This window comes from Arachis ipaensis, chromosome B04 (genome assembly GCF_000816755.2).
Source record: "Arachis ipaensis cultivar K30076 chromosome B04, Araip1.1, whole genome shotgun sequence".
Taxonomy (NCBI): Eukaryota; Viridiplantae; Streptophyta; class Magnoliopsida; order Fabales; family Fabaceae; genus Arachis; species Arachis ipaensis.
Window position 1 is genome coordinate 115851295 of NC_029788.2, and position 19621 is coordinate 115870915.

General features: G+C 36.0%; 1 protein-coding gene across 5 annotated transcripts in view; it reads left to right on the forward strand.

Moving 5' to 3' along the window:
- The window catches only part of LOC107639813 (disease resistance protein RGA2-like), a 22214-nt gene extending 16460 nt beyond the window's left edge, over positions 1–5754 (forward strand). For 3 of the 5 annotated variants that reach the window (XM_021121686.1, XM_021121685.1, XM_016343415.2), the window contains 4 exons: positions 1271–4602; positions 4761–4841; positions 5041–5133; positions 5354–5754. In XM_021121686.1, the coding sequence (XP_020977345.1) occupies positions 1314–4556 (3243 nt within the window). In that variant the 5' untranslated portion in view covers positions 1271–1313 and the 3' untranslated portion in view covers positions 4557–4602; positions 4761–4841; positions 5041–5133; positions 5354–5754. Of the gene's footprint in view, positions 1–1270; positions 4603–4760; positions 4842–5040; positions 5142–5353 lie in introns of all 5 variants that reach the window. The other 2 variants (XM_021121687.1, XM_016343416.2) reach the window with 2 other exon arrangements.

Below are 19621 nucleotides of genomic sequence, written 5' to 3' on the forward strand. Positions count from 1 at the left end.
AAACAAAAACACTTTTATAAATTATAACAGTTTTTGGGAATTTTCATAATAAAATATAAAAATATTTTCAAAGAAAAAATAATTTTCACTTTATTTTCAAGGTTTTTTTTTTTTGGGCGCATGGAGCAAGTTTGCTGTCCGCTCGACGAATCTCGTCACCTTCACAAGGTTTGTCGCCTCCATCAAACTTCATGTAATCAATGAAGTTCAGCATACCCTATAAGACTGTACATGGATCGGATAATATCTGCATATTTGCGGTAATTATCCGTATCCGATCTGAATTTTGTAAATATTATCCGATTCGTAGAGCCATCGGATCGGATTCGACCCGCACTATGGTAGAATCGGATTGCGAATTTGGCAATGATATCCGCGGATCCGATCCGTAGATCTGCATATCTGCACGATCTCATATAAATAGCATAGTTTAAGAAAGTAAATCCTAATGCGATATGAATTTAGTGTGTTGTTTTATGAATTTTATAATATCTTATTTTTAATTTTTTATGTTGTACTTCAACTTAAAATAATTAAACTTAGATCTTGTGTTATTTTTTTTTTGTTATTCAAAAAAACTTTTATTGATAATATTTTAGGAGTAAATAGGCTTAAACAGGTGAAAAAATAATTTTTTTAGACATTTTTTATAAAAATAACCAAACAAGACCTTAAAACCGTTTTTTTTTTAATTATGCGGATATACCCGATATTTGATCTGATTCGATAAATGTAGTGTGGATCGGATAGAATTATAGGTTATATCTGATCCGATCCGAATCGTGTGCAGCCTTATACCCCTAGGCAAACTTTAAGTAAGGTTGCCCAAATATAAAAACTCTTGATCCCCTCACTTTTTATTTTTTTAGTTTTTACTCTTAACTATTCTCTCTTATTCTCTCTTCTCTTTCTTTTCATTTAGAACTTTTTGTTTTTGCAATTTATCAACTCTAAATAATTTTATTTTTCTATTCCTTTTAAATTTAATTATTTTTGTTTATTTTATAATTTTAACATATTTATTTAATAGATGTTAGTTAATAAAAAATTTTATTTAAATTATTGTTTCATTTAAACTAATTATAGTTTAGAGTAAAATTATGATGGCACAGACTTGTTCCAGACACAAAAAAAATTGGATCCTCAAAAATAAAATGAAAATATTTTTTTTTTGGAAATAAAGTTTTTTTTTTTTCATTTGATTATAGAAAATAAAAATCCTAGCTTTTTTTGCTTGGCATTGATTCCATTATTTATACTTCTCCTACAGGCATTATAGAGAAGATTTTTTGTCTGCATTTAAATCCGCCACAATGGTTGCAAGCGCTATTGGAAATACCATCGCTGAAATCACGAGGTTGAGCACGCTACGTGTTTTTGGCAAGAAGACGACAATCATCATTGACAATATCAAACGTCATTTGTTATCCATCAAAGAAATGGTAGAGCTGGAGCATGGTGATGCTGCTGCAACTACACCTGCTTGGCTAATGGATATCCCACTCGCAGATGTGGCCACCGATTTGTGGGATTTGTTGGAGAATCAAAAACAAAGTAACAAGTCTTCATCATTTCTCTCTATCGAAAAGCGATTACAACGTATTGTTGATGATTTAACAAAGCAGCCGCTGTTGAAGATTGACCGAAACATGAAGGACTGGGAGATGGAGATTCCTATTGGGTTCAAAGAAGATAAGGAAACTATCATAGAGAGGATGTTGGCTCTAACAAAAGCAAAAGGTGCTGTTGCGGTGGTTGGAATTTCAGGGATACGAGGGACAGGGAAGACAACTCTGGCTAAATTTGTCTGTGATGATGATGAGAAAGTGAAAAACCATTTTGATATGGTTTTTTGGATCGACAATATCCACGGCGAGTCTTACGCAGATTACGTGGTACAACAAATGGTTCATCAGTTGGCAACAAAGAAGAAGAAAGTTGAAAACAATGGGTCAATTGAAAATGTTAATCTTCAAGAATCCATAGGTGGAAACAAGTTTCTTCTTGTGCTAGATGATCTGCACAGCGAGAACCGTGATGAATGGTTGAAGTTGAAGGAGAAACTGAAAGAGGCAGCTAGTTCATCAAGTGCTGCAGTTCTTGTAACGACGCAAAACCATCTTTTAAGCAATGCTATTGACGAAGATTATACAACACCAAAGCTGAGTGAAGAAGATTCGTGGACTCTATTTAAGCAAGTTGTAAGAGAAGATCCAAGTGAAACAAAAATTAAAATTGCCCAGAAAAAGATGTTAAGCAAGTGCGGAGGAGTCCCTCTGGCGATACTAACAATGGCAAGACTGTGGAAGTCTCGCGGAGACATTACCGAGGATTCAGAAACAGGGGATTTGGAAGAGCTATTTATGCAGGAGATGCAGTTGATATATTACAACGAGCTCCCCTCTTGGCATCTAAAGCAATGTTTTGCTTATTTATCATTCATATTCCCCTGGGAATACTCGAGTGTTGAGGAAAATGAACTAACTAGGCTTTGGATGGCTGAAGGGTTTCTAGGGGCTGTTCATGTGAATTCAAATTCTTCCTCATCTTCTTGCTCTCCTCAACCACAACCGGAAGATCTGGCGCATAACTGCATACAAGAACTCGGCCGCAGGTCAATCCTCAGGGTCTACACAGACAAAAGAGACAACATGACAGAGTGCTATTTGGATAACGAGCTAATGTCGGGATTGTCAAGATTTGTGGCTGGTAAAGACTGCTTTTGCATGGACGACGGAAACGCGGATGTCAAAGAAACAATCCCAAGAGTGGCATTAACCAGTAAAAACTTTTATGTTTCAAATGGGACTCTTTCATCCCTCATTGAAAATAACAAAAGTTTGCGTACCCTTCTATGGGATGGGCAGCTTTCGAAATTTCCAAACGGCGTAAACTTAAGATTTTCTGCATGTGATGCAATATTTTGTGCATTTAAGAGCCTGCGTGTGTTGAAACTAAGAGATTTGGGAATTAAGATTTTACCCGTTTCAATCGGGGAGCTGAAGAGTATAAAATACCTCGATCTTTCTCGCAATAACATGAAGACACTTCCCAGTTCCATTGGTAAGTTGAAGCTTTTGCAAACCTTAAAATTGTCCCATTGTCTGCAGCTGAGAGAGTTGCCAAATGAGGTGAAGTACTTGGTGAGTCTTAGGCATCTTGAAATAGATGAATGCCTGCACCTTACACATCTGCCAGCAACTTTGAAGAAGCTCACAAAGCTTGAGACTTTATCGAATTTTGTGGTTAGCACTCTCAACAACCACAAGCACATTCTAGGCTTCAAGGAACTTGTTAATCTGAATAACTTGAGTGGACAGTTGGAGATTTCACATTTGGAGCGATTGAAGTTTGTGGATGGAAATCATGATGCTGCTGCTGCTTATTTGAAAGAGAAACAACATCTCAAGCGTCTCATTCTGAATTGGAATCATGACAACGACCATGAGGATAACAAAAAGCACGATGAAAGATCATTGGAACAACTGGAGCCACATCCAAACCTACAGCAGCTACACATAGTAGGATACAGCGGTGTCAAGTATTCATCTTGGCTCTCGTCTCTGAACAATCTCGTTGGCTTAAGTTTGAACAACTGCTCCAAGTGTGAATCTCTTCCGTTGGAGCAATTCCCGAAACTGAAATATCTCCATCTTCGAAGACTGGACTCTTTGAAATATGTAATAGATCAAGATGACCGTTGCAGTTGGCTGCAATCGGAACATCTGCAATACCTGTCAATAACTGATTGCCCAAATCTCATGAGTTGGTGGAAAGGGAATACTCACAACAAAGCATTATTGTTTGGCGCTATAAAAGAAATGGAAATCAGGTACTGTCCCAAACTGAATTCATTGCCCCTGTTTCCTAATCTTGAAGATAGTCTGGAGTTAGAGGGCTCCAGTGTGAAACCATTATTAGACACCATAAACTATTCAGGCCCTAACAATAGTGGGATGGCATCAAATTCAAGTTCTGATTGGTCCCTATCCAGAGTGACACATTTGAGAATTAAAAATGTGGAGCAACATTCTCTTCTACCGGAAGACTGGCTTAGAAACTTCGTCTCTCTCAAATACATTCGCATTAGTGAAAGAATGTCACTAATAAAAGGCTTCAAACATCTACATTCACTTTCAACCATGATTATTGAAAATTGTACACTAGTTGATTTATCAAGGGACGAATGGGAGGGTCTGCAGAGCCTTGACGATCTAGTACTATACCAATTAGCTAAGCTGGAGTCTCTTCCAAAAGGAATCAAACATCTTACATCTTTGACTTATCTTCATATTGATAGTTGTCCGGAGTTAAAAACATTGACAGAGGAAATAGGACATCTCAAATCCCTTAAAATACTTTGCATTATAGACTGTCACAAGTTAGCTTCGCTTCCCAAGGGAATGATCAACCTCAAATCACTAAATTGGTTATTGATTAGGAGCTGCCCATTGTTGTTGCCAAGGTGTCAACAGGGAACCGGTGATGATTGGCCAAAAATTAAGCACATCAAAGATATCCAGTTGGTCGGTGCCTCTGAAGCCTATGACCAATGACATCAATCAAGTCCAAATTGGTTTGGCTCAATCCCTTGAGCTTTGGGTAAGTCATTGCATGCATTATCCAAAAAAGGCACAAACAGATGCTAATTTGTAATTTTCTTTCTTCTTTTAAACTCTATTATGTGTTACTATTTTATCTTGCTGAGCTCTAATTTGTTCTAGCTATACTCATTAGATCTAAACCTTCATTCTGATCAGGAATCCAGCTATTGGTAGGAATCAGATATGTAAGAAAGTGTTTTGGTGTCCAAGTACGGTTTTCTTGTACTTATATTACAGGTAAAATATAAGAGGGAGAAGAACCGCCTGTTTATCATCCACATTAATTTAGAGATACATTTTTTGGGTTTTAATTAGATAAGTAGAAAACATTATCATGTTGGTTCTATTTCATTTTAAATTACTCAGGTGAATTGAATGTTTAAATTTGCATAAATTTAGTCGGCTTACTCTTTTTTTTTTTTTTTTTAATTTGCAGTTCTTCAACTATATAAAATTCCGCCCTTCATTTGAAGAAGCATGCTTTATGGAGCTTGTGATGGTTCACTCTTAAATTTTCCTTTTAATCAAGGTTTGTATGTATTAGGTTCTTTACTTTGTGCTCTATTAGGCCTCTTTACCAAACCCAAACCCATGCCAGCCTTGAGAAATATTCTCTTTATCTATAAGTTCTTACATAATTAATGCCCCTTTGTTATATCTCTATTTAAAGATAACTAAATTCTGTATGTTTTCCTCACCAAGTTCACTAGAAGTAGCTGACTATGTTATTACCTGTTCTTTAATTTCAGGTGGGACTTTCCTTTGAGACAGTTGGAAGATATTGTTTGTTACATTGATCGTGGATGCACTAGTTTTAAATCCCGAGTTTTCATTACTTTGAAGCTATGTAGTATCCGCAACTAATTAATCCAAGTTGCGACAGATAATGCCAAGTTTGACATTGAAATGAATCAAACATTTCATCGTAGAGAGTAATCCATGTATATATGAGTCAAAATTCTGTTAGTGATGTTAATGCTTACTTGCCCTTTTCCTTTTATTTCAGAATCTGTTTGGTTAGCTATTAATGCTGCTTCTTTTTTTCAATGTTACTTGCTATATATAGCGAGACAAAAGATTTATTCATAACTGCACTAACCCTCGTGTTTAGCCTGCAAGTCCATTCAGTAACTACACTTGACTTTTTTTAGATGGTTGGTTAGTTTAGCTCTGATTTAGTAAGTTGCAGTAGAGTTAGCAGCAGTGTATATAAACAGAAGATAGTTGTCTGTTAGAACCTCAGATTAACCATAATTTCAACTTCTCTTGCATTTCTCACAAGACTGCTCTGCATCTTCACACTTAATTTTATTCCCCGATCCAAATTCTGCTTCTCCACTGCGGAATTTGCGATTTATCAAGGATATCAATCTGTGATCAAATTTGAAGTTATGTATTAATAAGTATTATTAGTTAATGCATCTACATAAATTTATCTCTTCAATAATGAGTTAGAGTATAAATTTAAATAAAGAGTAAAGTACTATTTTAGTCCCTAATAATTGGGTTGAGTTTTAATTTTGTTTTTAATATTTGAAACATTCTATTTTTATCTTAAATATTTGAGTTCGACCTAATTTAGTCCTCTACTTAAAATTAAAATTTTTTTCCAAAATTATCTTTTTTTTCCTTCTTCTATTATTGTTTTTTTTATTAAAATAGAACGAAATAAGACAATTGGGATAAAAATATAAGGTTTCAAATGTTAATAACAAAATTAAAACTTAGTATAAATCTTAGAGACTAAACTAGTAATTTGTTCTTTAAATAAGTATAAATTATTATACTAGTTTTCTTTGAGAAACTTTCCAAACAAAACAGAAGAGCTCAAGTCTCAAGATACAGGGGAACTTTTCAAGTCAATTCCCTGGCCAAGAAGCAGATTTATCCTAATAAGTAGGATATACAATAAGTAGCAATTATCAAGATTTATATAATATTTTAAAAATGAAAAAGAGAGGAAAATTTTCATGAAATTATTTCACCAACTGAACTAGAATAGGAGTTTCTTATAGGAGTTTCTTATCTCCAGTCATCTTGAGGCCACAGTCCAGAGATCCTCAAAGACTTCATATAAGTTCTTGCTTTTATAGCTTTCGATCTTCTCATTAATTCATGCATATAATAAAACCTTCCTTGATTAAAGAAAAGCTTTCTCAAAAGCATTATACAGAGGAGTGCTAGGGCCAGCAACTTTTGTGATTTATATACATCAAGTAGTCATCAATAATATTTTTAATGGTGTGAGATTACTTACTTTTCTTTTACTAGTTACATATTGGCCATGATGAGTTTGGAAAACTCTTATTTAATTTTGATGATGAACAAACATTATTTAAATATTTAATTACAAAATTATTAATTTGATTTCACTTAACATATGTTAATTAATAATTTTGTGGTGTAGAATTTAGTTGGGCTGAAAGATGAAATCCTGGTTTAAGCCCAACAATAAGCCTTGCTACATGTTTCTTGTACCATGAGGCTGAATTTTATTTGGGCCAGAATAAATATTATTACTGCAAGCCCAAACAAATGCTTCCTTGTGCGCTCTATGCTTGATCCGAAAAATATCCATCAGGAAAGCAAATGTTACAAAGTTGGGCCAGATTAAAATCCAATGTTACAAAGCACAATCTTATTGTTGGTAAATGTTTCCAAGCTTGGTCCGAAACCAAGTATTACTACATGCCTCCAACGGATTCCACTTCTCACTTTGGATGGAATTCAAAGTTAATTTAATGCATTGGAAACATAAGAAAGAGAGAGGAGATTGATTTGATGGCTATTATAACAATGCACGCCTCTCAGCAAAGGGGAGTAGGAAACATGAGTGCACTTTTATTCTTTCTCTTTGCTACATTAATTATTTGATCAAAAACCATTGAATATCTTATTCTCTCTCATCTCATTCTTCTTCTTTCTTCGGTCCTTGTCCAGGAAACAATGGAAGAAGTGTTCTTCAACCAAGAAAAGGAAGAAGCTGCATGCATCAAGACCATCAAGCTAATGATGGCAAGAAAACATACTAAAATAAAAATGAGCTGTGGCTAAGATACTTACCAAATGTGGTCAGATTTGGTGAGGTTATCTTGAGCTTTCCATGCTCAAAAAGGAAGAAGAAGATCTCGGCCAGCAAGGGAGATTCTTGAAGCATGGCTTGTCTTTGATTCTGCTCAACCACCACAGGGAGTAGCTAGAGTGGCGAAGTGATGGTTGAAGGCAGAGATTGAAGCAGATGAAGTCATCATCATCATGAAGCATCAAGGGCCAGAATTCCATCTTGGAGAGCAAGCCAAGGATGGAGAGCTCGGATTGATGAAGGGTGATGATCAAGAAAGGACTAGAGGTAATTGCATGTTGGTTAATGCATGGTTATCTCTTCTCTCTCTATGTGGCCGAACCAGTTTGTTGAGGGAGGAAGAAGTTGGTTCGGTTTTGGCTTCAATAAGTGGAGGCTCCCCTCTTCTATATTAAGGGTGGACAGCCACTGTTTGAAGCAAGGAGAAAATTTGAGAGTGCAAGGCACAGAGTTCTCAGAGCTACCTGAGCTAACAGTTTTCTCTTCTCCTTCAATGTATTCAGTTTTATATTTTTCTGTTTAATTTTGTCATGTCTTGAGTCTCATGGTAAAAGGCAAACAGTGAGGTTTGTAATGAAAAAGCCATAGAGCGGAAAAAGGCAGAGAGTGCAAAATTAAAAGAAAAAGCCATAGATGTCTTAGAGTTCCTTTGTTCATCTATGTTGTGTTTCATGATTCTGTGGGAATCCCCTTGTAAGTTGGGTTAACACTTTACAAGTTGTAATCAGATTGATTATAGTGAAATTCCATCATGTTTGTGATGGAGACTGGATGTAGGCTGCACTGCACTTAGCAGCTGAACCAGGATACATCTGGGTGTAATCTTTCCTCTCTCCAACTCCATTTCTGTTTTATACTGCACAGGAGCAAAAATCAAAATGTTTCGTGGCAAGTGACGAGCAAAAACAAAAAGTCTCGTGTCCAGAGACGAGCTAAAACAGAAAAGTTTCCTCTGAGTTCAGCAAGTGTTAGCAACATAAAAAAGGGGGCTAAGATTCAACCCCCCTTCTCTTAGCCACTGAAACCATCAATTGGTATCAGAGCTTGGTCTCAAAGAGATCAAGCTTTGCAGCTTGGAGTAAAGATCCTCATGGCAGAAAACAGTGGCGCAAATGTGGTGTCCTATAATCTAACTGAAGGTCAATCAAGCAACAGACCTCCTCTTTTCAATGGGAAAAACTATACCTATTGGAAGGAGAGGATGAAGATATTCGTACAAGCAGTGGATTACAGACTTTGGAAGATTATTCTCGAAGGGCCTCAACTTCCAACTATCACAAGTGCAGAAGGAGTTATTTCTCTCAAACCAGAAGCAAGATGGACAGAGGAAGATAGGAAGAAGATAGAATTAAATGCCAAGGCAGTTAATCTGCTCAACTGTGCTATCAGCTTTGAGGAGTACCGACGGGTATCAAGATGCACAACGGCAAAGGAAATCTGGGACAAATTGCAAATCACCCATGAAGGAACCACCATTGTCAAGAAGACTCAGACAGATATGCTAAATAGAGAATATGAAATGTTTGCAATGAAGGAAGGAGAGTCCATTGATGAACTGTTCGAACGGTTCAATGCTATCATTGTTGGCTTAGATGCTCTGGGAGTTACACATTCTGATTCTGTGCTAGTGAGAAGAGTGTTGAGATGTCTCATAAAAGAGTGGGAAACTAAAGCTTTAATTATTTCTGAGAGCAGTAGCTTAGACTCCATGACTCTTGATGATTTGAGAGGAAATCTTCTTGCTTTTGAAAATACCTATTTGAAAAAAGATACAAAAAAGAAAGGAATTGCATTTTCTTCTGTGACTAACCCTTTGGATGATGAATTCAGTGATAACTCTTCTGAAAATGAGTTTATTTTATTTGCAAAAAAATTCAGGAAAATGGCTAAGCTCAAAGGCAAAGGCAGCAGCACAAGGAGAGTAAAGAAAGTCCTTAGCAAGGTAACTTGCTATAATTGCAAGGAAATGGGGCATTTCAAATCTGATTGTCCCAAGCTGAAGAAGGAGGAAAAGCCGAAAAGAGGAAAGAAGAAAGGACTGATGGCCACATGGGAAGACCTGGAAAATGACTCTGATGATGATGATGAAGAAACCGAGACCAAGTCACAAACATGTCTCATGGCAGACCACATAGATCAGGTGTGCCTAGCATCCAAAAGGTGGTGATGATGCAAAAGGAAAAATTGTGGCTGTTGGGAAAGTTGGTAAAAACTTTTCTTCTTGTATAAATGATGTTCTCCTTGTACATGGCTTGAAACATAACTTGCTTAGTGTTAGTCAACTTTGTGATTTGGGTTTTGAAGTTATCTTTAAAAAATTTGTTTGTTTAGTTGTGTGTGAAAAAACTGGAAATGTTCTTCTTGAAGCTAAAAGATGTAACAATGTGTATGGATTAACTCTTGAGGATTTAAAAGAACAAAATGTAACATGCTTCACATCTTTTGAATCTGAAAAATGGCTTTGGCATAGAAAGTTGGGACATGCTAGCATGTATCAAATTTCTAAGCTAGTCAAAAGAAATTTGGTTAGAGGAATCCCAAACATCAAGTTTGATAAGGATCTTACTTGTGACGCTTGTCAATTAGGCAAACAAGTAAAATCCTCTTTTAAATCAAAAGATGGAATCTCAACCAAAAGGCCATTGGAAATGTTACATATTGATCTTTTCGGTCCTACTAGAACTCAAAGTTTAGGAGGTAAACATTATGGTCTTGTGGTGGTAGATGATTACTCTAGATATGGTTGGGTACTTTTCCTTACTCATAAGAATGATGCCTTTCATGCTTTTTCCACCCTTTGTAAGAAAATTCAAAATGAAAAGGATTTGAAAATTGCCCATTTGAGAAGTGATCATGGAAGAGAATTTGAAAATCAAGACTTTGAAAAATTCTGTGATGACTTAGGGATTTCTCATAACTTTTCATGTCCTAGAACCCCCCAACAAAATGGGGTGGTTGAAAGAAGGAATAGAAGCCTTCAAGAAATGACTAGGGCTATGTTATGTGAGAGTGAAATTCCTAAATTCTTATGGGCTGAGGCTGTGAACACAGCATGTTATATTTTGAATAGAACAATCATTAGAAAAGGGTTAAAGAAAACACCTTATGAGCTATGGAAAGGAACCCCTCCAAATCTTAAGTACTTTCATATTTTTGGATGCAAATGCTTTGTGCTAAACAATAAGGAAAACCTTGGAAAATTTGATCCAAAATCATATAAAGGAATGTTTGTTGGATATTCCACCACAAGCAAGGCCTATAGAGTTTATCTCAAGGAACATAGGACAATAGAGGAATCCATACATGTTACTTTTTGTGATTCTAACTTAATTCCCAGTATTGTGAAGGATATTGATTCAGATTGTGAAGAGGATGGAACAAGCAAAGAAAATCCCAAATCTGTCCAGAATGAAGAATCTGTCAGCCCGATTCTGTCTCGTCAGATTGAAAGAGAAACTTCCATTTTATCTCCTGAGCAGACACGAGAAACTGAAATAGTGAGACCACCAGAAGTTCATCAAAGTTCTACACCCGTCCGAAAGCCTAGAGAATGGAAGTCTATGAGGGGTTATCCTCATGATTTCATCATTGGTGATCCTTCTCATGGCATAACAACAAGATCCTCCACCAAAAGGCAAACCGAACCTAGCAACTTCGCTCTCTTGTCACAAATGGAGCCCAACAATGTCAAACAAGCTCTTAAGGACCCATCATGGGTTAAAGCAATGCAAGAGGAGCTTGCTCAATTTGACAAGAATGAGGTTTGGAATTAGTATCTTATTCGGATGGTATGAAGGTAACGGGCAATATTTCCTTGTGTGAAGAGTTTGGAAAACTCATGACTAGTGAGTTTGAAATGAGCTTAATGGGAGAGCTTACTTTCTTTCTTGGCCTCCAAATTAAACAAACTCCTAGTGGTACTTTTATTTACCAAGGAAAATATGCAAAAGAACTTATTAAAAAGTTTGGCCTAGAAAATTCCAAAGCAATGGGCACTTCAATGCATCCTAATACAAAACTTGAAAAAGATGATGATGGCCAAGATGTGGATGAAACAAGGTATAGAAGAATGATAGGTTCACTCATGTACCTTACCTCCTCTAGACCGGATATTGTTCAAAGTGTGGGTGTATGTTCAAGATTTCAATCTCACCCAAAAGAATCCCATCTTACGGCTGTTAAACGCATCATTAGATACATTAAGGGAACTTGTGATTATGGCTTATGGTATCCTAAATCTGATGAATTTTGTGCAGTAGAGTTTTGTGATGCAGATTATGCGGGAGATAGAGTGGATAGAAGAAGCACGTCCGGCATGTGTTGCTTCCTTGGAAGCTCACTCAACATGTGGTCAAGCAAGAAACAAGCCACAGTGGCTTTATCCACCGCTGAAGCAGAATATATTTCTGCATCTGCATGTTGCACTCAATTAATTTGGTTAAAAACACAATTGGAAGATTACAAATTAAAAATCAATAGTATACCCCTATTTTGTGATAATATGAGTGCAATAAATATTTCAAAAAATCCTGTTTTGCACTCAAGAACCAAGCACATTGAGATAAAGTATCATTTTATTAGGGAACATGTGCAAAAGGGTACTATTGATATTCAATTTGTAAAATCAGAAGACCAAATTGCTGATATTTTTACAAAACCCCTCTGTGAAGACAGATTCTATACCTTGAGAAAAAGCTTGGGAATGTTTGATTTAAGTTTCATTGAAAATTTGTGAATATTTGACTCTGCTCAGTTTTTGCTCGTAGATTTGGACGAGAAACAATAAATGGCAGAAGGGAAGAGCTATGGTCAAGGGGGAGGCAACGCAGAATTCGAATTTTATGGGCCCCACCAAAAATTCCTTGACCCCACCAATACAGTTTTGTTAGTTTCATTTCTTTTAAAAATTAAATCAACAAAATCCCTTGGTTGTCTCATCAAATCTTGTTGGAAGAAGCATGTTGTCAAATCAAATCTTTCCCTCCAACTAATCCCTTGATTTAGGGAAACCTCTTTTCAGTTTTTGAAACCCCCATGGATAATAACCGCTCTCTTAATGGGTAATAACTTCTCTCATTCTCTCTCCAATTAAGCATTTAATGCTTCTCTAACCTCCCATCACTCACCTCACTATTCGGCCACCCTTTCATCTCCAACTTCCATCTCCATTGATCTCTTTCATTATGAAAAAGAAAACAGCCCCAAGGAAGAGTGAGAGAATCCGCCAATCTCAAAAACCTTCTACACCCCAATCACATACCCACATTCACATCCATTCCACCTCTTCCTCTTCTCTTTCACCCCCCTCCAAGCGGACCGAGACTATGAGGCACAAAGTTATCGCTCAAAAATCTTCTGGAAGAAGGAAGAGCGAGAAGGCGAAGGAGCCCAGCATTGAAGAGGAAGTAGAGGAGTCTCATACCTCACCTTCTCCATCATCGCCGAAAAGAACCTCTCCACATGCATCCGGAAAGAGTTCCAAAAAGACGAAGGATTTCGAGTTCCATGAAACCAGAGAACCCGCAAACCTTGGGTCAATGGAGTTCAAGAACAAGTTTCACAAACAACACTCACATTTCGATCCTTCCAGGTTCTCTACGTGTGCTGCTTTTGAATTCCACAATGAAGTCCTGGAGAAACGGCATTTGTGTCTCTCTTATCTAGTGAATCTAAAATCTCTGGCATCCAAAGGACTCGATTTACAGCCCATGTTTGAAGGTCTTAAATGGTCACCTCTGCTTCATATTCATAAAATGGTGTACCCAGGGCTGGTTAGGCAGTTCTATGCAAATCTAAGGTTTATTGATGGCAGCCTTCACTCTTATGTGAAACGGGTTCAAATCATATTGGATTCTGAAACAATCTCTTCTGCCCTTGGATACATTGATGAAGGGCCAAAGGTTTATATGAGTGATAAATGGGACTCACATGTAGGAGTTACATACAAGCAAGTGATTCATCAAATCTGTGAAAATCTGTCTGGCCTAGATGGAACTGTTCCGACTCATAAAGCTTTGGGTCCAACTAACTCTCTGTTGCACCGCATCATAACTCACATTCTCACTCCTCAAAGTGGTTCTCACAACAGGGTAACTGTATCTGATTGTCTCATAATATTTGCTTTAGTTACTTCAACTCCTATTTCATTTAGCTATATTATGATTCGTCACATGTGGGAGTCTGTGAAAAGTACAAAAAAGGCCAATCTACCGTATGGAATGTTTCTTACATACATTTTTGAGTACTTTAAGGTAGATTTAACCAATGAGGATGTAGAGAACCGTGTTTCCATGATCAGAGCAGGCGGAGCTGCAAAAAGAGGAAAGAAATCTGATGATGACTTTGAAGGCCGCCCAGAATCCTCAAAGAAGACTGGTTCCCTCAGAGAAATTCTCATAGAATTCACCAATATGTCCGATCTCATGGTTCAATTTCACAAGTCTGCCCGCAAACTTGCTTATGAGAATGAATTGGCATGGAAGAAATGTCAAGAGAGGGTCAGTCTAATGTTGGAAAGTCTTGAAAAAGAAGCTGGCAGTGATGGCGCCGAGGAGGAACCTTACTTTAATCTTTTCGATGATTAACTCTCTGGTTACTATTTGATATTGGCACAATTTGGCTCAATTAGCTCTTTTGTTTTTTGTTAGGGTTGCAATTGACAATAGCTACCTAGGTGATACTTTGATGACACCATTTGGTTATGTTTTGGACTGTTATATGGCATATTCTGTTTTCTATAACAATGTTTTGTGCAGGTGCCCCCATGATGACAAAAGGGGGAGAAATTTAAGGTTCCAAAATTGAAATTGGAACGAAACAGGGGCTGCTGAAAAACAGGGGAACAGGGGTTGAAATTTTCAAATTGAAAATTCATGATCACCCTTGATCAAAGAATGCATGTTGATATTGCATTTGTTGCTCAAACTATTCTTAGTCTATCATGATTAGTTAATTGTCATTTGGTATTTGGTTTATAATTATGTTAGATGCCCAGCTGTTGATTAATCATTGATAAACTTGTTATATTGAAAACTTATTTTTGGCAGTTCCTTTAAACTATGTAATAAAACTGCCCTGTTTGTTTGCTCAAATACTTTTCCATCATGTTGTTTTGCTCTGATATCTTTAACAGGAAAGGATTTGAAAAACATTTTGATATTTTTTGTATGAAATAGTTTGAGCAGTAAATCAGTTTATGATATCAAATGAGTTTTGATTATCAATTAAAACTGCTCATAAATCAAGCATTTAGCATCATAAAACATGCTAAATAACATTGTTACTTGAAGCTTGATTTAAAATGTTACAGGTTAGTGCTTCCCATGGTAAAATAAACATACATCAAGGGGGAGCAATGTGACATTTAGAAAGGGAGAGAAATTCAAATTTAAAGGGAGTATTCTTTACTCAATCTCTAAATTCTTTCCATTTCAATTTTAATAATGTTTGTCATCAAGGGGGAGATTGATGAGTTTGAAAAACTCTTATTTAATTTTGATGATGAACAAACATTATTTAAATATTTAATTACAAAATTATTAATTTGATTTCACTTAACATATGTTAATTAATAATTTTGTGGTGCAGAATTTAGTTGGGCTAAAAGATGAAATCCTGGTTTAAGCCCAACAATAAGCCTTGCTACATATTTCTTGTACCATGAGGCTGAATTTTATTTGGGCCAGAATAAATATTATTACTGCAAGCCCAAACAAATGCTTCCTTGTGCGACAAAAATCAAAATGTCTCGTGGCAAGTGACGAGCAAAAACAAAAAGTCTCGTGTCCAGAGACGAGCTAAAACAGAAAAGTCTCCTCTGAGTTCAGCAAGTGTTAGCAACATAAAAAAGGGGGCTAAGATTCAACCCCCTTCTCTTAGCCACTGAAACCATCAGGCCAGAATTTAATAAAATTGCTGTCCCCTAGACAAGTTGAAATTGTAATGAATATTGAACAAAAAAACTGATAACACAACTAATTAACGACAAAAGTCTCATGAGCATACTAGAGGAAGCTACAACCTAAACTATTATTTTCTGAAAAAGAAAAAACTCATCAATTAATCTTTATTCTTCTTCTTCTTAGAAGTGAGTAATTTTGGTGAACTTAATGTAGATACCAAAATCTCAAAGAAGAGGATCAACAATGTGGGAATGAGTAACAAGACTGGAATAACTGCAAATGATGTCGTTGCTATCACAACGTCTCGATTTCCCTTTAGCATCATAAAAAGCGAAGCAACAAAGGCTATCATCATGGATAACACAGAAAAGAAGAGGGTGATTAGGCTCAAAAGTAACTTAACAGGTAATTCCAAAAAAAATCGTTCTCAGCATAGCGCGAAGTGAGAATCCAAATGAAACTCAAGACTGAAGAAGATGATGTGATGAGAGATACTGCATCTGCTATAAGATGAAAACTTCAAAAGCACGTTTGTTTAGGAAGATTGGGTTTTGGTAAATAGTTCACGAGGCTTCTTGCCATAGGCATTTTTGGCTTCTTTGCACTTGGCAGGCACATACAATTCTTTCCACCGCCTGCATGTAGTGCATGATATTTCCTCATTTATATCTCCTACTGAATATTCAAAATTTCTAGAGCAAATGTTAGTTTATGAACAATTCAGTCCAACCCAATAAATATTTGGCGAGAATGTTGAAGTCTAAACGAATTGCTGAACTCAAGCAAGACCATTTGGAAGAGGAGTTCATGTAGGAGATGAACTCTATATACTTCAACAACCTTCCCTCGTTACATCAAAAGCAATGCTTTGCTTATCTGTGATTGTTATTCCTTACTCAATTACAAGATGGATAACGAACTAATCTGGGAGTTATCAAGATTTGTGGCTACGAAGGACCGATTCTGCTTCAAGAATACCGTATGAGGTGAAGTTAAGTTGGTCTGCATGTCATGAACTATTTCGTGCATTCATGTGTCTTCGTGTACTGACCTTAACAGATCTAGGAATGAAGAATTTACCAGATTCAATTGGAGAGTTAATAAGACCTAAATGCTTGGAATAACGTGAAGGAATTTTTTTTTATTTTTCTCCAATGTTAGGTGCTTGTTTTTTGTCTGACATTATAGTAAGTGAGGCTTCAATTTTATTACGGTTGGACTGCTCTTAGTGCAAAGATCGAAAAGAAAATAAAGGAGGGAAGAGGATAACGATAACAGAGGAGAGGACAACAAAGGAGGGAAGAGTAATAGAAAAAGGAGAAGTACAGGGGAATAATGTATAGTGAATATTGTGAACAACGGTTTAAAAAATAAGATAAATTTAAAAGGACTTTGTTAGGTAGATAATAATTTTTGTGAACAATGTAAATAATAAGCTCTAAAATTGGCCCAATAAAATAAAGTAAAAATATACTATACTTCTAAATTACCTACCAAAATTTTAATATTAGGATAATCATCCGCACACTTAGTTTAAACATCCAATATATCTATTGTTCACATTGTTTAGTATTTTTATTGTCTACCTATACTTTTTTAATTTAAAATTAAGAATCAAATTCTTAATTAATTAAATAATTATTATCAAATTTTAAAATTAAAAACATTAGGAATAACACATAAACCACTACGTACAGTTACACATTTACCTATTATATATTTTGCATCCTACCTTCATCAACAGCGACGGTTTTTCCCACAATCGTCATCGCCGTCACTGCAAAGGTCTTGACGCTGCTGCCCCCTCACCGCCGCAGTAGGTTTTCTTTCAATTCGGATAGTGACGTCATTTTGCATCCCTCACCGGCATCAATCTCTTCCATTTCTGACGACTATTTCTCATCGGATGGCGCCATATCGCGATGGAAATTCACGGTATTGCGGCAGTACCAACATTTTCTTGACAAGACCACGCCGCACATGCTCTGCTGCTAGATTGGTTCCTTGATCATCGCTTGTATCCATGTTCTACGCGTATACTTGATCCAAGGCTTCTACATCGCTCCTATGGCTTCGTAATCTACATGCTCAACCTTCTCATCGGCTTCCTTTTTTCCTAAGGTTGGTCCCAAAATTTAGGAACTCTACGATGGTGCTACTCTCTTCACTAGGGGTTCCGATGAGTTCTGTCCCTTCGTTTATCACCTCCCTGAGTTTAAGTTCTGGTATTCAATATGGCTAGTTTAGGATGGTTATTTTAATAGGTATGCGGATGGTTATTTTAATTCTCATGTGGATGGTTATTCGATTGGATTGGGTTTAGCTATATACAATTAAAATATGCTACATGCTCAATTTACTAAATATGCGGATGATTATTTTTATATTTAAGTGAATGGTTATTTTTCTTAGGAGTGAGGAGCGACGCCGGTGCATGGCAAACTAAGCAGCAATGGCGAAGAGGAGCCCGGTGACGCCGTTCGTTTCTGGTCTGGAGGAGAACAACGTCAATGAGAGTCCTTGTTGACGAACCAATAGCGGTGAGGAGGGTCCCGGCGACGACGATGGGACTTGTTGGAGACCAAGCGACGGCGCCGATAGCAGAGGATTTGGGAGAAAAACTGGTGTTTTGATAAATTAAGGTATAATGAATGGTTAAATTTTTTGAATTATTGAGTGAAATTTTTTAGTTGGATAATTTAAGTAGAGTGTTTTTTTTCTTAACTTTATTGGGCCAAATTTCCAACCTATTATTCGTATCTAACTGGAACCGCTTCTAAAAAGACAACAAATAAACTATCTTCTAGAATTGGCAACTGTCAGGAAACTTCACTAACACATTATACTCACCATAATAACATCTTTCATCTAAAATTTTGTTTCTTTATTTTAAATTTGAAACTCCTAAAAAGCTGCAACTTGCTTATGGTTATTTTTTCTTTAGCATTATTAAAATTCTTCCAACTATATTAATGTTAAGTAGCTGAGAATAATGAATGACTGTGTCGAGAAAGAATTTCATTAAGCAAACATTAGGCTCCAATAAAAAATAAAGAATTAAGGTTCATATTTTTTTTTTGGTACACGGTTCATATTATTTTCAATTGATGCTAAATATACGTTAGGTTAACAACACGTGCTAATGTAAAAAAAATTTGTCAGTCATATTTAGTTAATTTTGTACGCAAGATTAAACTTATGTAAGTATACCAGAAATTATGATCTTCGTTACTTTTACAGAACATCAATCTTTCATAGATCCTTTTGATATTTTAGTCTAAAGAAAATTAGTCTCTCTTGATAACCCGCCTTTTGGTCTCTTACTTTCTTTGAAAAAGAAAATATTTTGCCATTAATGAAATTTGTACCCACAACCATTGATTATGCAGCTAATAGCCTTACCTTACCATTGCATCCTGCCAACATTATAACATTTATTCTTTTTAAACTAAAATATAAACAAAATATATTTCAACTAAATTAATTTATTACGAGACAGAAAGAATTTGTTGTCCTGTGTGCATTTCAGGGGATATGTGAGTGGGGATGTCCTCAGATTCCCTCTTCCTAGTTCCTATTTTGTCTTTCCGTCGATTGGGTTGCCACTATGAGAATCTTTTGTAAAAGCTGTATTAGTGGCTTTCGTTATCATCTATGGTTGTCTTTCTGTTCCCATTATAGGTGTTTTAGTCCTCCTTAGCTTGTTAATTATTGTAGCTAATTTGTCTCAATGCACTGCTGTATTTTAATATTTGTTTTTCAATTTCCTTGTGTCTTAGTTAAAAAGAAAATGGAAATAGAAAATCAAAACAAAATACGACAGAAAATCATATGGAATAAAATAAAAAAGGATTTATAGCCAAATGAGTCGGTAGAAGACATTCTTCAATTTATCTATAAATTTTTTTTCAATTAAATTAGTTTTCTAAAAATTAAGAATTAATTATATTTGTCTTCTAGTCACTTTATTAATAATTTTTTTCAAAGATTAATGTGGTAAAACATTAATTGATAACATATATAATACCTGATAT